Source organism: Nylanderia fulva, unplaced genomic scaffold (genome assembly GCF_048542155.1).
Source record: "Nylanderia fulva isolate GAGA-0341 unplaced genomic scaffold, ASM4854215v1 Scaffold347, whole genome shotgun sequence".
Classification (NCBI taxonomy): domain Eukaryota; kingdom Metazoa; phylum Arthropoda; class Insecta; order Hymenoptera; family Formicidae; genus Nylanderia; species Nylanderia fulva.
The window spans coordinates 68,056-86,155 of record NW_028190419.1 but is presented as its reverse complement, the minus strand read 5'-3'; the positions used below and the strand labels follow the sequence as shown (position 1 = coordinate 86,155).

The 18,100-nt window shown below is 36.1% G+C and overlaps 2 protein-coding genes across 2 annotated transcripts in view; one reads left to right on the top strand and one right to left on the bottom strand.

The window, feature by feature from the left end:
• Positions 1-8,320: 8,320 nt before the first annotated feature.
• Positions 8,321-18,100, top strand: part of LOC114940764 (acyl-CoA Delta-9 desaturase-like) — a 29,645-nt gene continuing 19,865 nt past the window's right edge. The window contains exon 1 of the mRNA XM_085485163.1: positions 8,321-8,511. The gene's annotated coding sequence lies outside the window, so the exon portion shown is untranslated. The remainder of the gene's footprint in view (positions 8,512-18,100) is intronic.
• Positions 11,591-16,627, bottom strand: LOC146722225 (uncharacterized). Its single transcript, XM_085485171.1, has 9 exons — positions 16,325-16,627; positions 15,554-16,108; positions 15,179-15,454; positions 14,562-14,835; positions 14,139-14,387; positions 13,929-14,030; positions 13,641-13,877; positions 12,670-13,139; positions 11,591-12,604 (listed from the first exon to the last, which is right to left on the bottom strand). The coding sequence occupies exons 1-9, from the start codon at positions 16,625-16,627 to the stop codon at positions 11,591-11,593; spliced, it is 3,480 nt and encodes a 1,159-aa protein (XP_085341297.1).

Sequence of the window (18,100 nt, the reverse complement as noted above, 5' to 3'; positions counted from 1 at the left end):
AATTTAACCTAGGCTTCATGACATTTCAAAAAGTATCATCCAGAAAAAAATTATCAGACAGAAATATGTATGTCGTGTTAAAATCGGAGAGACGAAGAAAAATATATGGTTGCGTTCTCACGAGAATGGGCGATGGAGGGGCCCATTCTTTATTTTCAATATTCATACAAAAATATAAATTCATTCTGTTGCAATTGAAATAAATGTGCAATGTATCGTTAAAAGTTATTACAATTATACAAACATTTACATATATGATTAAATAAAATATATATGTATACTATAATATAATTATATATTTTATATATGTACATATATACCATATATTTCAATTATTTTGAACTGTATTGCATAAATTGTTACTTATACAAAGTTATGTGATAAGAATCGAAAATACATGTATTTGTGATACTTGAATTAATAGAAAGCTGCTCTATATATCTGTACTTTATAAAGTAAGTAATATCCTAAAAAAATCATAAAAATGAAAAGGTCAGGCCATGTTCAAAAGAAAGTACTCAAAAATTTAAACGATCTAATAATAAATTATCACGAAAAGTAACTGATATGTTATTCAAGGTGCCAGTTCAAAGTGAACATACGTAAAGTGTATATTATCTAAATTTAGTAATAATATATTACCATGAAAAGTAACTGTGATATTTTATTCAAGGTGCAAGTTCACATTGAATATACATACATATAAGTAAAACTGATTACAATTTGATTCTAGAAAATAAGTGCGATATGTTATTCTTAGTGCACAAAATATAATAGTCGTTTATAGAGATTTGATTTGAAATTCATACTAGCCCGTACAATGAAAAATAATTGCTCGTAATTCCAGAGTACCAATTTGTTAATGACTCAGAAAAATAACATGGCGGCCTGCTCTCAAAAAACTTTCGATGGGTAGAATAAATAATTGAAATAAGAGTTGTGAAAATTGTATAAATTAAAAACCTCCAATCTTTCTTTAGTAAAATTTCGAATTTTCGTATCAACTTCCGATTTGTGTTATACCGTATTTTCAGGGAGTAAGTTATTGATCAGAAAACTTTGCCTTGTTGCTCGAAACGGGTGTATATTAAGTAAAATTTATAAATGTACAGTTCTCAGGTCAACTACAATAAAGCTATACGCTTAAAAAATTTACTGATTATTTGTCGTAATATACAATAAAAAATTACATATTAATTATTCAAGATACAAGTGAGAAATAGATATCATTAAAATATACAAAAAAAATTTATCAATTTGACTCTGAAAAGTAAGTGACATGGTTCTCAAAGTGCAAGGTTTCATTTGACTTACAATTTTCTTCAGAAACACAGAAGAAAAAGGTATTTGTATATAGTTTTGTATATTCACTTCGTTGTGTGTAGAGCTTTTAAAAATACGTTGAATCCTTATTCTAATCTAATCTTCTTCTAATGTAATACTTTTCGTACTTCAAATGTTGTAGTAATTATTCTGTAAGAGCTTCGACATTATTTCTAAATGGACATCGAGAAACATCATAGTTTTTTGAGAGCAAGCCGCCATGTTATTTTTCTGAGTCATTAACAAATTGGTACTCTGGAATTACGAGCAATTATTTTTCATTGTACGGGCTAATATGAATTTCAAATCAAATCTCTATAAACGACTATTATATTTTGTGCACTAAGAATAACATATCACACTTATTTTCTAGAATCAAATTGTAATCAGTTTTACTTATATGTATGTATATTCAATGTGAACTTGCACCTTGAATAAAATATCACAGTTACTTTTCATGGTAATATATTATTACTAAATTTAGATAATATACACTTTACATATGTTCACTTTGAACTGGCACCTTGAATAACATATCAGTTACTTTTTGTGATAATTTATTATTAGATTGTTTAAATTTTTGAGTACCTTCTTTTGAACATGGCCTGACCTTTTCATTTTTATGATTTTTTTAGGATAAATATTTCTCGAACATCCGGACAAGATCGCAGTAGCTTTTCGAAATATATTTTGCCCAAAAAACCTGTTGCACCTGTTAAAAGTATACTTAGTCCAGCGTAAAAAACCGAAATTGATTTTGCTGCATTATTTTTATCCATTGTTGTTAAAATAAAGCAAAACGATATTAACAATGTAGACGCAGGAGCAAATAAATTCTACAAATGCACTTGAAACGATATTGCCTCTTTTAAGTCAATATCGTATAACCGTATCGCGCGGAATTCGCAGCGAATATCAATTCGTCGCGTAAGGAGAAAAGTCTCCTGCGGAATATCGGTTCCCTTCGGCGCGATCTCTCCGTCCGATCACAAAAAAAAATTTATAACAAAAAAAAAATAAAAAAAGAAAACTAAAATCTCGATTTAGTTGGGCGCCAGGTGCGGCAGCCGCACCGTCTCTCAATTAATAAATTTGCGGGACGCTAAGTCTTGATTTACTCGGACTTATTGTCCAAGCCCTCTCGCGGGCGTCAATCACAAGAGAGAGAGAGATCGCGACGGCAGCTTTCCCGCTCGGCTAGCCTCCGTACGGGTAAGGGTTCGGGTGCGTGGCGGCGAGAAATCACCCGAGGAATTACAGTTAATAAAATATATATTTAAATTTTGTTCATAAGACACATGAGTATATAATATACAGGAATAAGCGGCGTGCACAGACGCACGATTGAGAGTTTGGTGAGGCAATACGACCGGTGGTTCGCCGTGCCGAGTTATGAATAATATTTAACTAATTCGCGGCAACGAGGTAGTGTCTCCAATAACAAAAAAAAATGATTAATTAAATCGGCGATGCGCCACCGGGTATATTACTCCACGCCGCGGGCGCGTGATCCGCGCGGTTTGCGCGACAACAAAGGGGCCGGCGTAAGGGCGCACCGCGTGCGCCGTACATAAATTCCATACACAAAATTAAACGTAATCACGCCTTTTCTTTTAAGACAACATCAATACTTTAATGAGCCCGAAAGCGTTTATGAGCTCCCCGATTTTGCGCCTCGAACAATATTCGGCAATGCGTAAATCGCGGTAATTTTCGCGCGACAATGTTACGCGCGAAGACTGTCCACGCGGGAGAGAGAATATGCGGAAACGCAAGAGAGTGGATGGGTCGTAGTTTCTCCCAATAGAGTTTCGTTACGTTAATACCGCGACTCGACAATAAAACTAATCTCTCGCAATTTTGTAACGGGCCGGCAACTAAGTCCGGCATAATCTCTTAACGATAGGTAATTCGGGACCCATCCACCCTGCTACCTTAATTCGGCGACAGCAGGATGACCACGTCGTCTCACCAGTCCTGTAACGATCCTTATCGTCCTCTCCTCTCTCGCTCTCTCTAAGTCGCGCTTCCGTCTCGGGACCTCCACTCTCGTCGGGCGCTCGCTAGACAGTGCCGAACCGGGGTCCTCAGGAGACACGTCGGTGACCCAATTACCTAGATAGGCCACTCGCGGCGCTATTAGGTCGGCCGCGCGCGCGGCCTCGGTGATCCTTGCGGCCGCGCGCCTAATTATTCTTACCCGCGGAGTCCTGATCCGCGGGTTGCCCTTCGTAGGCGGTCGTCGCGGCAGCGCACGGCAGGGCCGCTCCTTGCTCTCCTTCGGGATTCCGGATGTCCCGGGGGCGGCAGCTCTCCTGCCGGCGCTCCGTATGCGGGGACTCGGGTGCTTGTTGCACCCGAGTGGCCATCCCCTGCTCGCTCCTGGAAGGTACAAATTTTTAGGCAGTGGCACCTACTCCGTTGTCGGATGTTCGGTGAAGAAATTTTGAATCTTGGGCTTACCGGGCGTGTCCCTGACGAAGGGGGTCCCCGTCGTCCTGCTTCCTATGCCTTCCTATTTCTCCTCCAGGGTTTCTCTCTCTCGGCTGAGACTCGTCGCACATCCTGTCTGCCGCCGAAATAATCCTAACTCTCAACAAAAAAAAATATACGAAAACGCGTAGCAGCGGGATCGCGTCCGGTCCCGCGCTTTTCGCACGCACGCTCTCTCTCTCTCTCTCTCTCTCTCTCTCTCGCTGTCTCGGGAGAGCAGAGGTCCCGTGCCCTCCCCCAATCGGGCCATTCAGCCCTTGTGACGGACAATTTCAATTTGTCACGTCACAATCGTTATACTAAGAGATAGCTGTATACTTTGATTTTATAGATAGTAGAGTCCAGTGCCGGTTTTACTATATAGACATTATAGGCAATTACCTAGAAACATCACAAGAAAAGGAAACGCCACGCCCAAAATGATTTAATTACTTGTTTTTTATTTTTGAAATTATAATTAAAGATTGTGCCGCTTTAAAATCGCGCAAGTACTATTTTTAACTGTTTAACCTTTTGTTTTGTTGTAATATATTTTTCTTACTTTGTAAACGTACCAAAGAAACGTACAAAAAATGAATGTTTTGTTTATTTGAATTTATATTTTAATTTTTTTCATATTTTATTCTTAGTTTTGTTTATAAAGTAAGTAAAAATTTCTAAAATTTTACATAATTTTTATCTTATTTGATATCTTCCCATATTAAATTGAAAATGCAAAGGGCGAATCGAAGTTTGTCTAGAAGCGAACTGGTTCTAAAATCAAGTCAAGTGACGTCATTTTGACCTTTAATGACGTCAATTTATTACCTGGTGTGTGTTTGTGTGTGTGTGTATACATATATAAATGATATTTAACATAATTATAATATAATATTAATAATATAATATAATATATTATATTTGTATATTTTATTATAATATAATAGTATGTACATATGTAATAGTATGTACTTTCTCTATTTCTTCCTTCTTCCTTTTCTTCTTTTCGCTTTATCTTCTATGCCTTTTTTATCTTTTTTTATTTAATTTAATGTACATAAAATAAATCAAAATAATCTCAATCATTATTTTATATCACACTATTAACTCCTCGACACGTTTGAACTGTCAAAATACGTCTTTCAATCGTGACAGTTTTTTACTCACACACCTCAACATTAATTTTATCTCTTATTAAAGTGTACTTACAGAAGTCATTAATTGAATACGAATTGTAAATATGTACGATACGAGTCGCCACTTTAAGGACCAAAAGCACATTGAGTGTGTGCGTGCAAAGTATAAGTATATGTGAAATCTGAAAACTGAAAGTTTCAAAATAAAATGTGAAAAATTTCGCATTTTTAGATGCAAATTTTCGAGTTCTTAGAACTGACTGCGTCAATTATTTCATAAGCAAAGTGTCGTTCGATTTTCGATTTAGAAGACACGTTACAAGAATTATAGTATTGATGACAGTATCTATTGGTATGTAATTTTCTGAAATATTGTTGCTAGCTAATGGTACTATAATTACTTATCATTCACATGTGTGTGTATGAATATATTTACTGAGCATTCACATGTTTGTGTATAAATATATTTACTAAGTGTTGTAAATAAAACGTTACAATTTTTTATTTCTAAAAGTATAATTTTTAGAAAATAATGCTGCAAATAAAAGTTCCAGTATTTCAACAGAGATATACATACTTTGATCTTACAGAAATGTTTGTAGAAGGCAATTTTCAATATCATTAGTAAAAAAATGTAATATGTTGAACACAATAAAATTGGTTTTTTTTTTGGACATGCATGTTAATTTATAATTAAAAATAACTGTGAGACGACCCAACTGGCTTAAATTAATTCTTATTATTATTAGTTTGATGCCATATACAAGAAAAGACAACGTTTCGACCTTAGGTTTAGGTCCTTATCAAGTCTAAAATTAACATTAAAAAATACAATAGATGTACATACAAGAATTTCGATTTTTAAGAAAGTAAAGCGCAAACCAAGATTATAATAACAATTTAAACGTACCTTACAAATTCTTTAGTGCAATATATAATTAATTTTTTTTTCCAATTTACATATTTCAATATAAATACTGTGTTACGTAAACGTTCAGTATGGATGGTAAAGACGAACTAAGTTAAACAGCTTTGATTATTCCATCATAGATCGGATTCAAATTCTCTGTGTTTTTCTGTAGGTTGATCGTGTTACGATCAATTTTATGAACAGATACATGGTACGCCAATGGGATCCCCCCTTTCACCTATTTTAGCAGACTTAGTTATGGCTGATCTTGAGACAGAATGTTTAAGCTCTTTACAATTTGACATTTCAGTTTATTATAGGTACGTTGATGATATTTTTGCAATAGTACCACGCAATAAAATTGATAACATTTTGACTACGTTTAATAAATACCATCACCGTTTGCAATTTACACATGAAACAGAGATAAATAACAAGATTAACTTTCTGGATACATTGGTTTTTAGAAACAATGGTAAACTATTGACTAGTTGGTACCAGAAACCCACCTTCTCTGGTAGATATTTAAACTACCATTCTAACCATCCGTTTAAATACAAAGTTAACACCATTAATAACTTAGTCGACCACGCTATTTTGTTATCGGATAAACGATTTCATAATGAGAACTTACAGATGGTTAAAAAAATCTTGTTGAATAACTGTTTCCCTAGGACGGTCATTGAGCGATATATGTATAAAAGAACATGTTTTTTAGAAAATTCTCATAACGTAGTTGACAAAAATAATGTATTTGATATTTCGTCTTGTATTTTAATGCCGTATGTTAAGAACCTAAGTGAGACTATTGAGAGATCTATTAAGAAAACAGGCTTAAGTGTTATTTATACGATTCCAAAAAAATTTGATACGTTTATTAAACCCCGAAAAGACAAATTACCTAAAGCCGATATGACCGAGATAGTTTATAAAGTTGACTGCAACGACTGTGACGCCACATACATCGGACAAACTAAAAGACACCTTAATACTCGGATTAAAGAACACATGAATAATATAAAAATGCATGTCAGCAACCAAAATGTTATAAGCAAACATAGAAATGATTTTTCGCATGACTTTAAATGGACAAACTTAAATATTTTACATCGAGAAACAAACACTAGGAAAAGAGAGATTGCTGAAATGTTTTTTATAAAAAAATTTAATAACACGATCAACCTACAGAAAGACACAGAGAATTTGAATCCGATCTATGATGGAATAATCAAAGCTGTTTAACTTAGTTCGTCTTTACCATCCATACTGAACGTTTACGTGACACAGTATTTATATTGAAATATGTAAATTGGAAAAAAAAAATTAATTATATATTGCACTAAAGAATTTGTAAGGTACGTTTAAATTGTTATTATAATCTTGGTTTGCGCTTTACTTTCTTAAAAATCGAAATTCTTGTATGTACATCTATTGTATTTTTTAATGTTAATTTTAGACTTGATAAGGACCTAAACCTAAGGTCGAAACGTTGTCTTTTCTTGTATATGGCATCAAACTAATAATAATAAGAATTAATTTAAGCCAGTTGGGTCGTCTCACAGTTATTTTTAATTTTATTCATCACTGGCGATACAAGATATCTACTATTAATTTATAATATATGGAAACTGCCGAAATATATTACTTTGATCTAATGGTACACCAAAATTTTCACCTAAACTTGAAAAATCCAAAATTTCTCGTCCCCCTCCCCGCGCGTGACGTTATTCTCTCGCGCTAAAAGTCCCTCTCGCCCCACATCCCCGTCGGTGCTCATGGGTTAGAAATCTTCTTATATCACTATTAACCTATGAGTATATTATTTCTTACAAAATAATTTTTGGAATTGTAATCAATTCCACGTGAATTATAAATAAAATTAGAGCTCTCGTTTTATATCAAAATTCGCAATGTGATATGTGATTTTGAGAACTTATATGAATATATGGTAATTGTAATGTAAAAAAAAGGGTTTACATTATGTATTTTAAGAACAAATAATATTGATTACAATAAAGAACAAATGTGTAATAAACATGGATTCTACATTAATACCTTTGAAGGTACAGGCCATCTTTCTATTTGAACTTAGTAGATTTTCTTTCTGAATTATGAATTTACTGTTAAAGCTCAATTTTTATGCACATTTATTTGTTAATAACTTTTTAATAAACAATGGTTGAATGATAAGAATGACAATTAAAATCTTTAGAAAGTGACTTAGAATATACAATTCGTCAAAGTCAAAGCTACTTGCATTATGTATTACATTAAAATTAATATTTATTCTAATTTATTTTACCTCATTTTACAAGAAAAATATTCACATGATTCGTACTTTTTTAGCGGATGTGTTGATAGGCTCTTTCTTCTTCTCTCTCACTCTAAACACTGACAATAATATATAATTCGACATATGATATTTGTGCCTCACAATTCTTTTATCGTCGTCGCTCGTTATCATAGATTGTTTGTTTATCTCAATTTACTTATATCTACAGGCAGTGAAGTTAATCGATTAAACTATTAAAAAAAGTAATCATTACACCTTGATTAAAAAGAACCACATCTTGCTGTCAGTTTACTTGTTTGTCGTTCCGACAAAAGAAACAATTCGTTATCAATTTTAATATCCCAAAGCAACTGTGAGAGTTGAGTAATAGAAAAGTGGTAAGTCGATACAATTTAGGAGATTATCTTTTGTTATGTTGTATCAGTGTCAGTCTTTAATTTTTAATTTCTTGATATGATAATCGCGTTTTTATCTATCGTAATAAATAATGAAAAATCAATATGCAATACAGACCAAATACTATTTTGTTATTGAATCGTGACGGTAAATTTTCTTATTTGAAAGTATTACACATTCTTTTAAAATTGATCATGATATGTAGAATCTTTTTCAGAAAAAGATAAAGAAAGAGCGCTAAGTCTACGCGCCATGTGAAAAAGTGTTCGCAAAACACAGTGTTTTTGCATTATTGTAAAAAATTGCTTTAAATGATAATATTATTTTATCTTTGCGCAATATAATTTAGTTGTACAATATAATTATAATTCTAGAAAAATAGATATAAAAAATTGTCAATCGACAAAACCTTATGTTGTAAAATTAATACTTCTAAAAAATAAAAAATAATCATATAAAACATTTATACAAAAGAAACTTGGCAAACTTGATTTTGACGTAACTAGCAATTTTATTCAATACTTTCACGACGTTTTGACCATTTGGTTGTGGTCCTTATCAGTAAAATTCCATCAATTAAAATGAGATTAATGCAACATAACACCGGTCTTATATAAAATTAATAGTTAAAAAAAGAACACGTCCCATTCGTCATTGACAAAACATCATAGCGATTAATAGTTAAAAGAGGAACACGTCCCATCGCTATGATGTTTCGTTAACGACGAATGGGACGTGTTCTTTTTTTAACTATTAATTTTTAACTATTAAGAATATAAATGTTTTTTTTTAAGTCAGCCAACAGAGCCAAAGCACGAAAAATTAATTATTCAGAACTGTATTTCTTGGTTTCAGATCACTAAGTTTCATATATAAATTAATCTCAAAACTTACATATGGAGAAATAGGCGCGAAAAATATAGGTCCGAAAAGTCGCTGAAGCGGAAATCGAATCCGCGTCTTTCACTTTCCGGGCGACTGCTCTTACCAACTAAGCTATTCAGACCCTTTCGACCTTATTTCTCCATATTTAAGTTTTGAGATTAATTTATATATGGAACTTAGTAATCTCAAACCAAGAGATACAGTTCCGAATAATTAATTTTTCGTGCTTTGGCTCTGTTGGCCGATTTAAAAAAAAACATATTTATATTCTTAATATTGAGAGCCGATAAAAATATTTCTTTCTGATTTTATTCACGCCTTGGCCTAATCACGGCGTTATTTACTAACATTTAAAGGCAAATTTAGTTGGTAAGAGCAGTCGCCCGGAAAGTGAAAGACGCGGGTTCAATTCCCGCTTCAGCGACTTTTTGGACCTATATTTTTCGCGCCTATTTCTCTATATGTAAATTTCGAGATTAATTTATATATGGAACTTAGTGATCTCAAACTAAGAGATACAGTTCCGAATAATTAATTTTTTGTGCTTTGGCTCTGTTTGCCGATTTAAAAAAAACATCATATTTATGTTCTATTAATGTTCCAGTTATTATGATGTAATATTAAAATTAATTATTCACTATTAACGTAATGTTTACATAAAATTAATATCTGTTACTTTGAGATATATTACAGACAAGGTACATTGCAGTACATTTAAAATTTAACAGCGCCAAGTTCTTTTAACTAAAATTTTTATATTTCTTAATTTTTATTAATTTTCAATTTTTGCATTATTTTTTAATTTTTAATTTTTTGTATAAATTTTTACTTATTTGGTGCAATGTTTTGATATTTTTTGGAATTTTTAATTTTACAACATAAGTTTTTGTCAATTTACAGTATTAATATATAGATAGAATTGATTATATTGATAGGTGTACGGGTTTGTAATGGATAATTAAATCGTTTGTTCCAACAATACTTTAATAATCACAAATAATACATTGCTTTCGTTCTTCTTCGTCGTCTGTGTACGACGGCTGTCGCCTAACTATATATGTCTGTTTAAAAGACGATAGATAAATTGACTCTACATCTAATCGCTACGACGGTTACTAAAAAAACTCATTTTATGTTTTGGTTTTTTTTGCGTATATATGTATCGACTGTGCCGAGGTAGAATACCGTACAGTCGTTAGAGTGATGTGTCACGTGTAACATCGTCTTCTCTTTGTTTTTACTGCCGGGGTGAGTGATCTCTCCGATTTCTAAATTTTAATTCTTGTGAATTTTTTATGTTTAATTTATATATTGTTGTTGTGACTTTGATTAGTGTTGGTAAGGGAGTCACTTATGTGCTCTGCTTCCTTCCTGACGATGGTCACCGTTAGGGAGACACTTCGACGGCCGGACAGTTTGAATAGAGAAGAAAAGAACATTTAATTTGTTTTGCGGATTGTATGTATTTGAGGTTTATATTTTTTTATTTGTAATGACTATCTTTGATTTCTTGAATTTTTTGTATGTTGGAGCTACTGAAGAAGACCCGAAGTGGGTCGAAACGTTTAGAATTAAATAAATGAGCTTTATGTGAGATCTCATTTCTATTTATTAATTTTGTGCATGACATCCGCACATCCGATTGCCGTCGATATTTCATTTTAATTGTAACACAATAATTCGAGCCGAGTACAAAAATTTTTATTTAAAAAAACTCTTTCTACATTGTCTCGGTACGAACGCTAAACTGTGTCTGCCCGTGAGTCCTCAAATTTAGCATACGTTCCATGACCTCTCGCTTGGTCACGTTGTTGTCATGGCTGGCTCACGTGCTTTCTTATTGTGAGCCTCGACATTCCGCCCACCAATTAATGGTAATTAATTCTTGTGTTTATCGACAGGCAATTTACATATTTTTGTGATTAAACGTTTGATAACACTATCTTTAGTCTTAATGCTTACGACACGAACCTTATTATCGACTCCTGGGTGAAGTTCGATTATTCTACCAAGCTTTCATTGCAACGGTGGAGCATTTTCATTTACAATTAAGACTATATCGTCAATATCTAAATTTCTTTGTTCCGTGGTCCATTTGCATCGACCTTGTAATGACGTCAAATACTTAACACTCCATTGTTTCCAAAAGTGCTGCGCTATTCGCTGAGTCAATTGTCATCTATCCAATCTATTAATTGAAGTCCCCGTAACGTCGATATCGGGCAAGCTAGTCAATGGTTCGCCTATTAAAAAATGTGCCGGCGTTAAGGCTTGTAAATCGCTAGGATCGGATGATAATGAACATAAAGATCTCGAGTTCAGGCATGCCTCGATCTGTTCTAACACGGTACTAAACTTCTCAAACGTGAGTCGCGCTTCGCCCATGACTCTCTTCAAATGATATTTACATGATTTTATCCCCGCTTCCCATATTCCACCCATATGAGGCGCATGGGGAGGAATAAAACTCCATTGAATATGTCGATCGGTACAATAATCATCTATCGCATTGCTAAATGTCGTCTTAATCGCAGTGTACAACTCTTCAAGCTCTCGTTTTGCGCCCACGAAATTTGTGGCGTTGTCGCTATAAATTTTTTGCGGATAACCACGTCTGCTTACAAAACGACGAAGCGTGGCCAAAAATGCGTCCGTTGTCAGTTCGCTAGTCGCTTCAATATGAACCGTTTTTGTTGAAAAACACACAAATAACGCAATATATGATTTTCGCGATCTTTGCCCTCGACCTTTACTCGCTAAAGTGTTAATCGGGCCGGCATAATCCACTCCAACCACCGAAAACGTTCGTTGACAAGTTATTCTCTCTGAAGGCAATGATCCCATGATCTGATTCGATACTTTTAGATTGACTTTAAAGCAAACCGTGCATTCCCTGACAATTCTACGCGCAAGATTGCGACCGTTTAAAGGCCAGAATTTTTTCCAGATTGAAGCAAGTAAAGTCTGCGGGCCTGCATGAAGCATACGACAATGCTCCCGCTTAAACAACAATTTGGTGAACCGACACCTTGCCGGCAACAGAATTGGATGTTTTTTATCATAATTACAGACTGATCTCTGCAACCTGCCGCCCACCCTGACGACTCCGTCTTCATCGATAAGTGGGCTCAGGGTTTTAAGAGCACTGTTCTCGCTCACATGATCCCTGATCTTTAATTCATGTAGTTCCTTCGCAAAGAACTGTTTTTGAATGTACTTTATTATTGGAATTGTGACAAGGACAACTCCCTCACTGATAAATTGTCACGCTCGTGCTTCAACGGCTTTTGCCTACTATTCGCGATGAATCGTCTACACCACGCCAATACTCTCTCAATTTTTGTCAATGAAGAGAATTTATTAAAAATTGTACGGATAATGGAATCGGAGTCGCTCTGGGTCACGAAAACTCGTTTTTCAGTTTTCTCCTCGGACATTAGAATCTCTCGTTCTCGATTCGACAACTCACGAGCCTTATGCCGCAAATGCTCCGGAAATTCAGAAAGCCACTGTGGGCCCGACCACCACAACAAACTTGCCTCTAATTGATCAAAGGTGGTGCCTCGAGAAATTAAGTCCGCAGGATTTTCTTTACCCGCGACATGCCCCCAATGCTTGGCAGGCAAAATTGACTGTATCTTCGCAATTCTATTGGAAATAAAAGTCTTTTGCCGATTTGGCTTACCCGCTATCCACGCGAGGACAATTGACGAATCGCTCCATGCTTAAATTGTATGAATCTTGATCGTTAATGACTCGATAACGACTTAAATCAGATCCACTAGCATCACCGCCCCACACAATTCTAATCGCGGAATCGTTATTTTCTTGACCAACGCCACACGTGACTTCGCGCAGAGCAATCTCGACACAACTTGATTATTGTTAGCAATCGCCTGTACGTATACACATGCCCCGTACGCTCGCTCTGAGGCATCGCAAAACGCATGTAAATTAATAGATACTGGATTTGAACAACCGACAATCTGTCTCGGTATTCGCATTGTACTAATCTTCGACAAATCTTGCACATATTCTAGTCACACCCGATGCAAATTCGCAGGCAATTTGTCGTCCCAATCGAGATTTAATTGCCAAGTGCTTTGCATAATCATCTTTGCTGTAATGATCAAAGGACTTGCCAATCCTAGCGGGTCAAATAGTTTAGAAATGGACGATAATATGCTCCGCTTTGTTCTCGCATCAGACCCAGCCTGTGACTCACATTGCAAATCGTCGCTACTCGGTTGCCATAGAAGATCCAACGTTTTTACGGTATCTCGCTCGTCCGTAATAGCCTGAACATCGGTTAAATTGCTAAGCTCGTTTCCTCCGGTCAATACTTCCATACGATTTGATCGCCACTTATGTAACTCGAACCCTCCTGCTCTCAACAATTGCGTCAATTCTTCGATTAACAGTTTCGCTTCATTAATATCGCTCATTCCCGTCAAAATATCGTCTACGTACAAATCTCGCAACAACGTTCGCGACGCTTGTGGGTATCAATCACTTGTCTCGCTTGCTAATTGTCGCACGCTCCTTATTGCTAGGAAAGGCACGCACGCTTGTCCATACGTTACTGTGTTTAAACGATACTCTTGTATTGTCTCATCTGTCGAAAAACGCCACAGAACTCGCTGATAATCTCGATCGAAGTCATGAACCAGAATTTGTCTATACATTTTATGTAAATCAGCTGTTATCACTATCGGCTGCTCACAAAATCGTAATACGATATTGAATAATGGATCTTGCAATGTCGCGCCTACCATCAAGGTATCATTTAACGATATGCCCGAATCTGTCTTAGACAAAGCATCGAAGACAACTCGAAGCCTCGTGCTAACAGCTGACTCACGCATCACTCCGTGGTGAGGTAAATAAATAGCTTGAGTATTTGTTGTCGCGGTCGCAGGAATGCTTGTCATATGGTTCAATTGTATATATTCTCGCATGAATTCCGTGTACGCTTTTCGAAATGATTCGTTACTTCTAAACTTTTGCTCCAAACACATCAGCCGCTTCTCCGCGATTGATCGCGACTCGCCGAGCTCGTGTTTATTATTTCAAAAGGGCAGACGAACAACGAATCTACCTTCCTTATTTCGAGTATGTGTTTCCGCAAACATTTTTTCGCACGCACATTCCTCGCTCGACATTGCTATGCTCCCGCGTCCCGAACAATCTTCGATTTCCCAAAATTTCTCTAATGATTTTTGCAAAGATATCTGTGTAGCCATGCACGCAACATAATTGACGTTTTCCTTCCTGACATATTGAGCGGGAATTGGTCCCGAAATGACCCATCCATATTTCGTGTTTTGCAATGTAGGTAATTCCGTTCCGAGTTCGATTTTTGCGGGTTCTAATAGCTTCATGAAAAACTTGCTGCCTATTAGCATATCAATTTGACTAGGCTGAAAATATTGAGGATCAGCCCAATTTCACTGTATCTGTGACCGAAAATGATTTAGCACTAATTGCAGCCGCAGGCAGCTCCCGTGTAATTTTTGGAACGACTAATTGTAAGCAAAACGCCGATACTTGATAACTCGTTACTCTCAATCTAATTGTGACTCGACAACCTCTCGTAATTGCACAAATTGTATTGTTTATTCCCGAAACCGCCTCATGAATATCGTCTGTCTTAATATTTAATCTGGCACACACGGTCTTTGTTATAAAATTCGCTTCGCTTGCACTGTCAAGAAGAACGCAAATCGGCTGTTCAAATCCTCGGGAATCCCTAATATATATCACCGCAGTTGCCATTAAAACTTGACCAAAATTTGCGCGTTTGACTACATGGTGCACGGATAAATTGATGCTATTGCTCTTTTCCGAATTTCCATCTACCGTTTTGCGATTTGATGTGATAACCTTTTGCGCGTGACCTTTTTCGTGATCTGTATGACACAGCGTATTGTGTCTTCCCGAGCATCGTCGACATGAACTCGCCTTACATGCGCTTACGAAATGATCGTTCTTCAAACAATTAAAACAAAGTCTCAACCGCTTGACTTTCTCGATTCGCTCCTGCTCGGAAAGATTTATGAATTTCTCGCACAAATATATTCGATGCGCTCCGCTACACACGAAACAGCGCCCAGCAACCGTTGACGTGGCCAAACTTACGGGTGTATTTCTTTGATTGCTCCCAGATGCTCTGGACTCGCCTTTTCTTAACGATCTCGAACTCTCGATAGCGTTGACCCTTCCAGACTTCGGTCCGGGTCCCTTTGATATAGACCTTTCCTCGCTAATTGAATTGCCCAATCGATTGAGCATCCAAACGCGTCGCTGCAAAAATTCAAATAGTAAATTGACTGACACCTCTTCTCTACCTTCTATACTCTCTTCCCAGCGACGGCGAGTGGACCCATCCAGCTTCTTCTCGATCATGAAGAGCATCAAGGATTCTGCCCAAGACTCGCTCTTGGATTCCATTGATTTCAAAATGCGCAAATGATTTTGGAAATGGTTGACCAGCTCCTCGATTTCGACTGCTGACTCTCGACCGACCTTGGGTGCTTCAAACAAACAATGAATATGTCGCCGCTTCAATGCCTTTGGATCTTCGTAACGGTTCTTCAAAAGATTCCAAGCTATTTCATAGTTTTGCACCGAAATCTCAATAAACTCGATGATTTTTGCCGCACTGCCCGTTACTGCACCGACTAGATATTGGTGCTTTTGAACAGCCGATAATTCACTGTTGTGAATTAATGTAACGAAATTGTCGGAGAATCATTTCCAATCTTCGATTTCTCCCGAGAACGTTGGCAACTTAATTGTCGGCAGCTTTACCTTGTTCTCATTGTGCGCACTTGCACTCAACGCTCGGATTACCTCTGTCTATTGTTCCAACACGTGCGCGAGCGACTCGTTGCTGCCACTCGCACTCACAGCAGGCTTGAGCGCAGCCTTCCATTTCGATAGCGTCGCCTTCAATTCTATATATCGATCCTCGAAAGTATCGTCCTCCTTCTGATCATCGTCTTGTAGATCTTCTTCTTCAATTGTGCATACTAGCTTTCGTTGTAACTCGTTAAAATCGTTGTACGCCTGTTCTAGCTTCTCCAGGTGTACAGTAATTGTCTTAATGTTCGCTGCTATTCTCTTATTAACGACATTCTCGACGTATTTCCATGTCTTTGTCACCTTGGCCTTGACATATCCTCGTTGTCGACGCAACTCCTGTGCACTCATTGTACTAGATTGATTGCTCACAAATCCGGCTCGAAGGACCAATGTACGGGTTTGTAATGGATAATTGAATCGTTTGCTCCAACAATACTTTAATAATCACAAATAATACATTGCTTTCGTTCTTCTTCGTCGTTTGAGTACGACGGCTGTCGCCTAACTATATATGTCTGTTCAAAAGACGATAGACAAATTGACTCTACATCTAATCGCTACGACGGTTACTAAAAAAACTCTTTCTACATCGTCTCGGTACGAACGCTAAACTGTGTCTGCCCGTGAGTCCCCAAATTTAGCATACGTTCCATGACCTCTCGCTTGGTCACGTTGTTGTCATGGCTGGCTCACGTGCTTTCTTATTGTGAGCCTCGACAATAGAATTGATTACAAAACAAAACAGTCAATACAATAATGCACTGAAAGTTTATTTAGATGCACAACGAAAACTTGAGATAATACAAGTAAAAGATAGAGAAAATCATGATAACGACTGAAAGCGCGATATTACTCGTACGAATGTTGATCGAAGACAAAGATTTTTAAACAAACACGATAAAGTCGAATTTATTCGGTACACACAGTAGGTCGACGATTTAAGTCAGATGATTTTCGCTATGAAGGTAGAGTAAGAAGCGCATGCGGTAAGACGCGTGAGACAAGAAAAACCGCTTAAATACAGCAAAAAGATACATCGGCGATGCGGTGATTTCGAATGAATGCTATATATAGAATACAATACCGAGAACATAAGAAAGATTACAATAAAAAACTTAGCGAAATGAGATAATAATTTTATCACTTAAAAGATTATATATGTATAATATTAAAGGAAATAATGAGAATCAAAAAAATAAAATTAAGAAATTGAAATTGAATTATTAACAAACAGAACTTTTTACATATATTTTTTTAGAATTATAATTATTATATATAACATCTTCATCTCCATCTCGGCCAATAGAGCCAAACGCGATGTTATTGTGAAAATTTAAGAAACTTAGGAATTCATATCTTATGGTTGAGATCTCAAAGTTCCCCTTGTTCCTATTTTAACCCCCCTGTAAAAAAATAGGCGATAAAAATATTGGTCCGAAAGTCGGCTGAATCGGAAATCAAACCCGAGATCTTTCGTTTGCTGGACTGCTGAGCTATTCAGACACTTACGAAACAATACTTTTCTCAATGCTTTCACCCCAAAGCGTCGTAATAATAGGCCCAGACGCAAAGAAACAATATTAAGAATATTTGAAGGAGCAGTCGCCCGGCAAGCGAAAGGTCTTGGATTCGATTCCCGATTCAGCCGACTTTTGTACCAATATTTTTCTTGCCAGGGTTAAAACACGAAGAAGGAAAATTTTGAGATCGAAACCATAAGATACGAATTCCTAAGTTTTTTAATTTTTTGCAATAACATTGCATTTGGCTCTATTGGCCAAGATGGAGCTGGAGATATTATGTATTTATTTCAGAGATCCG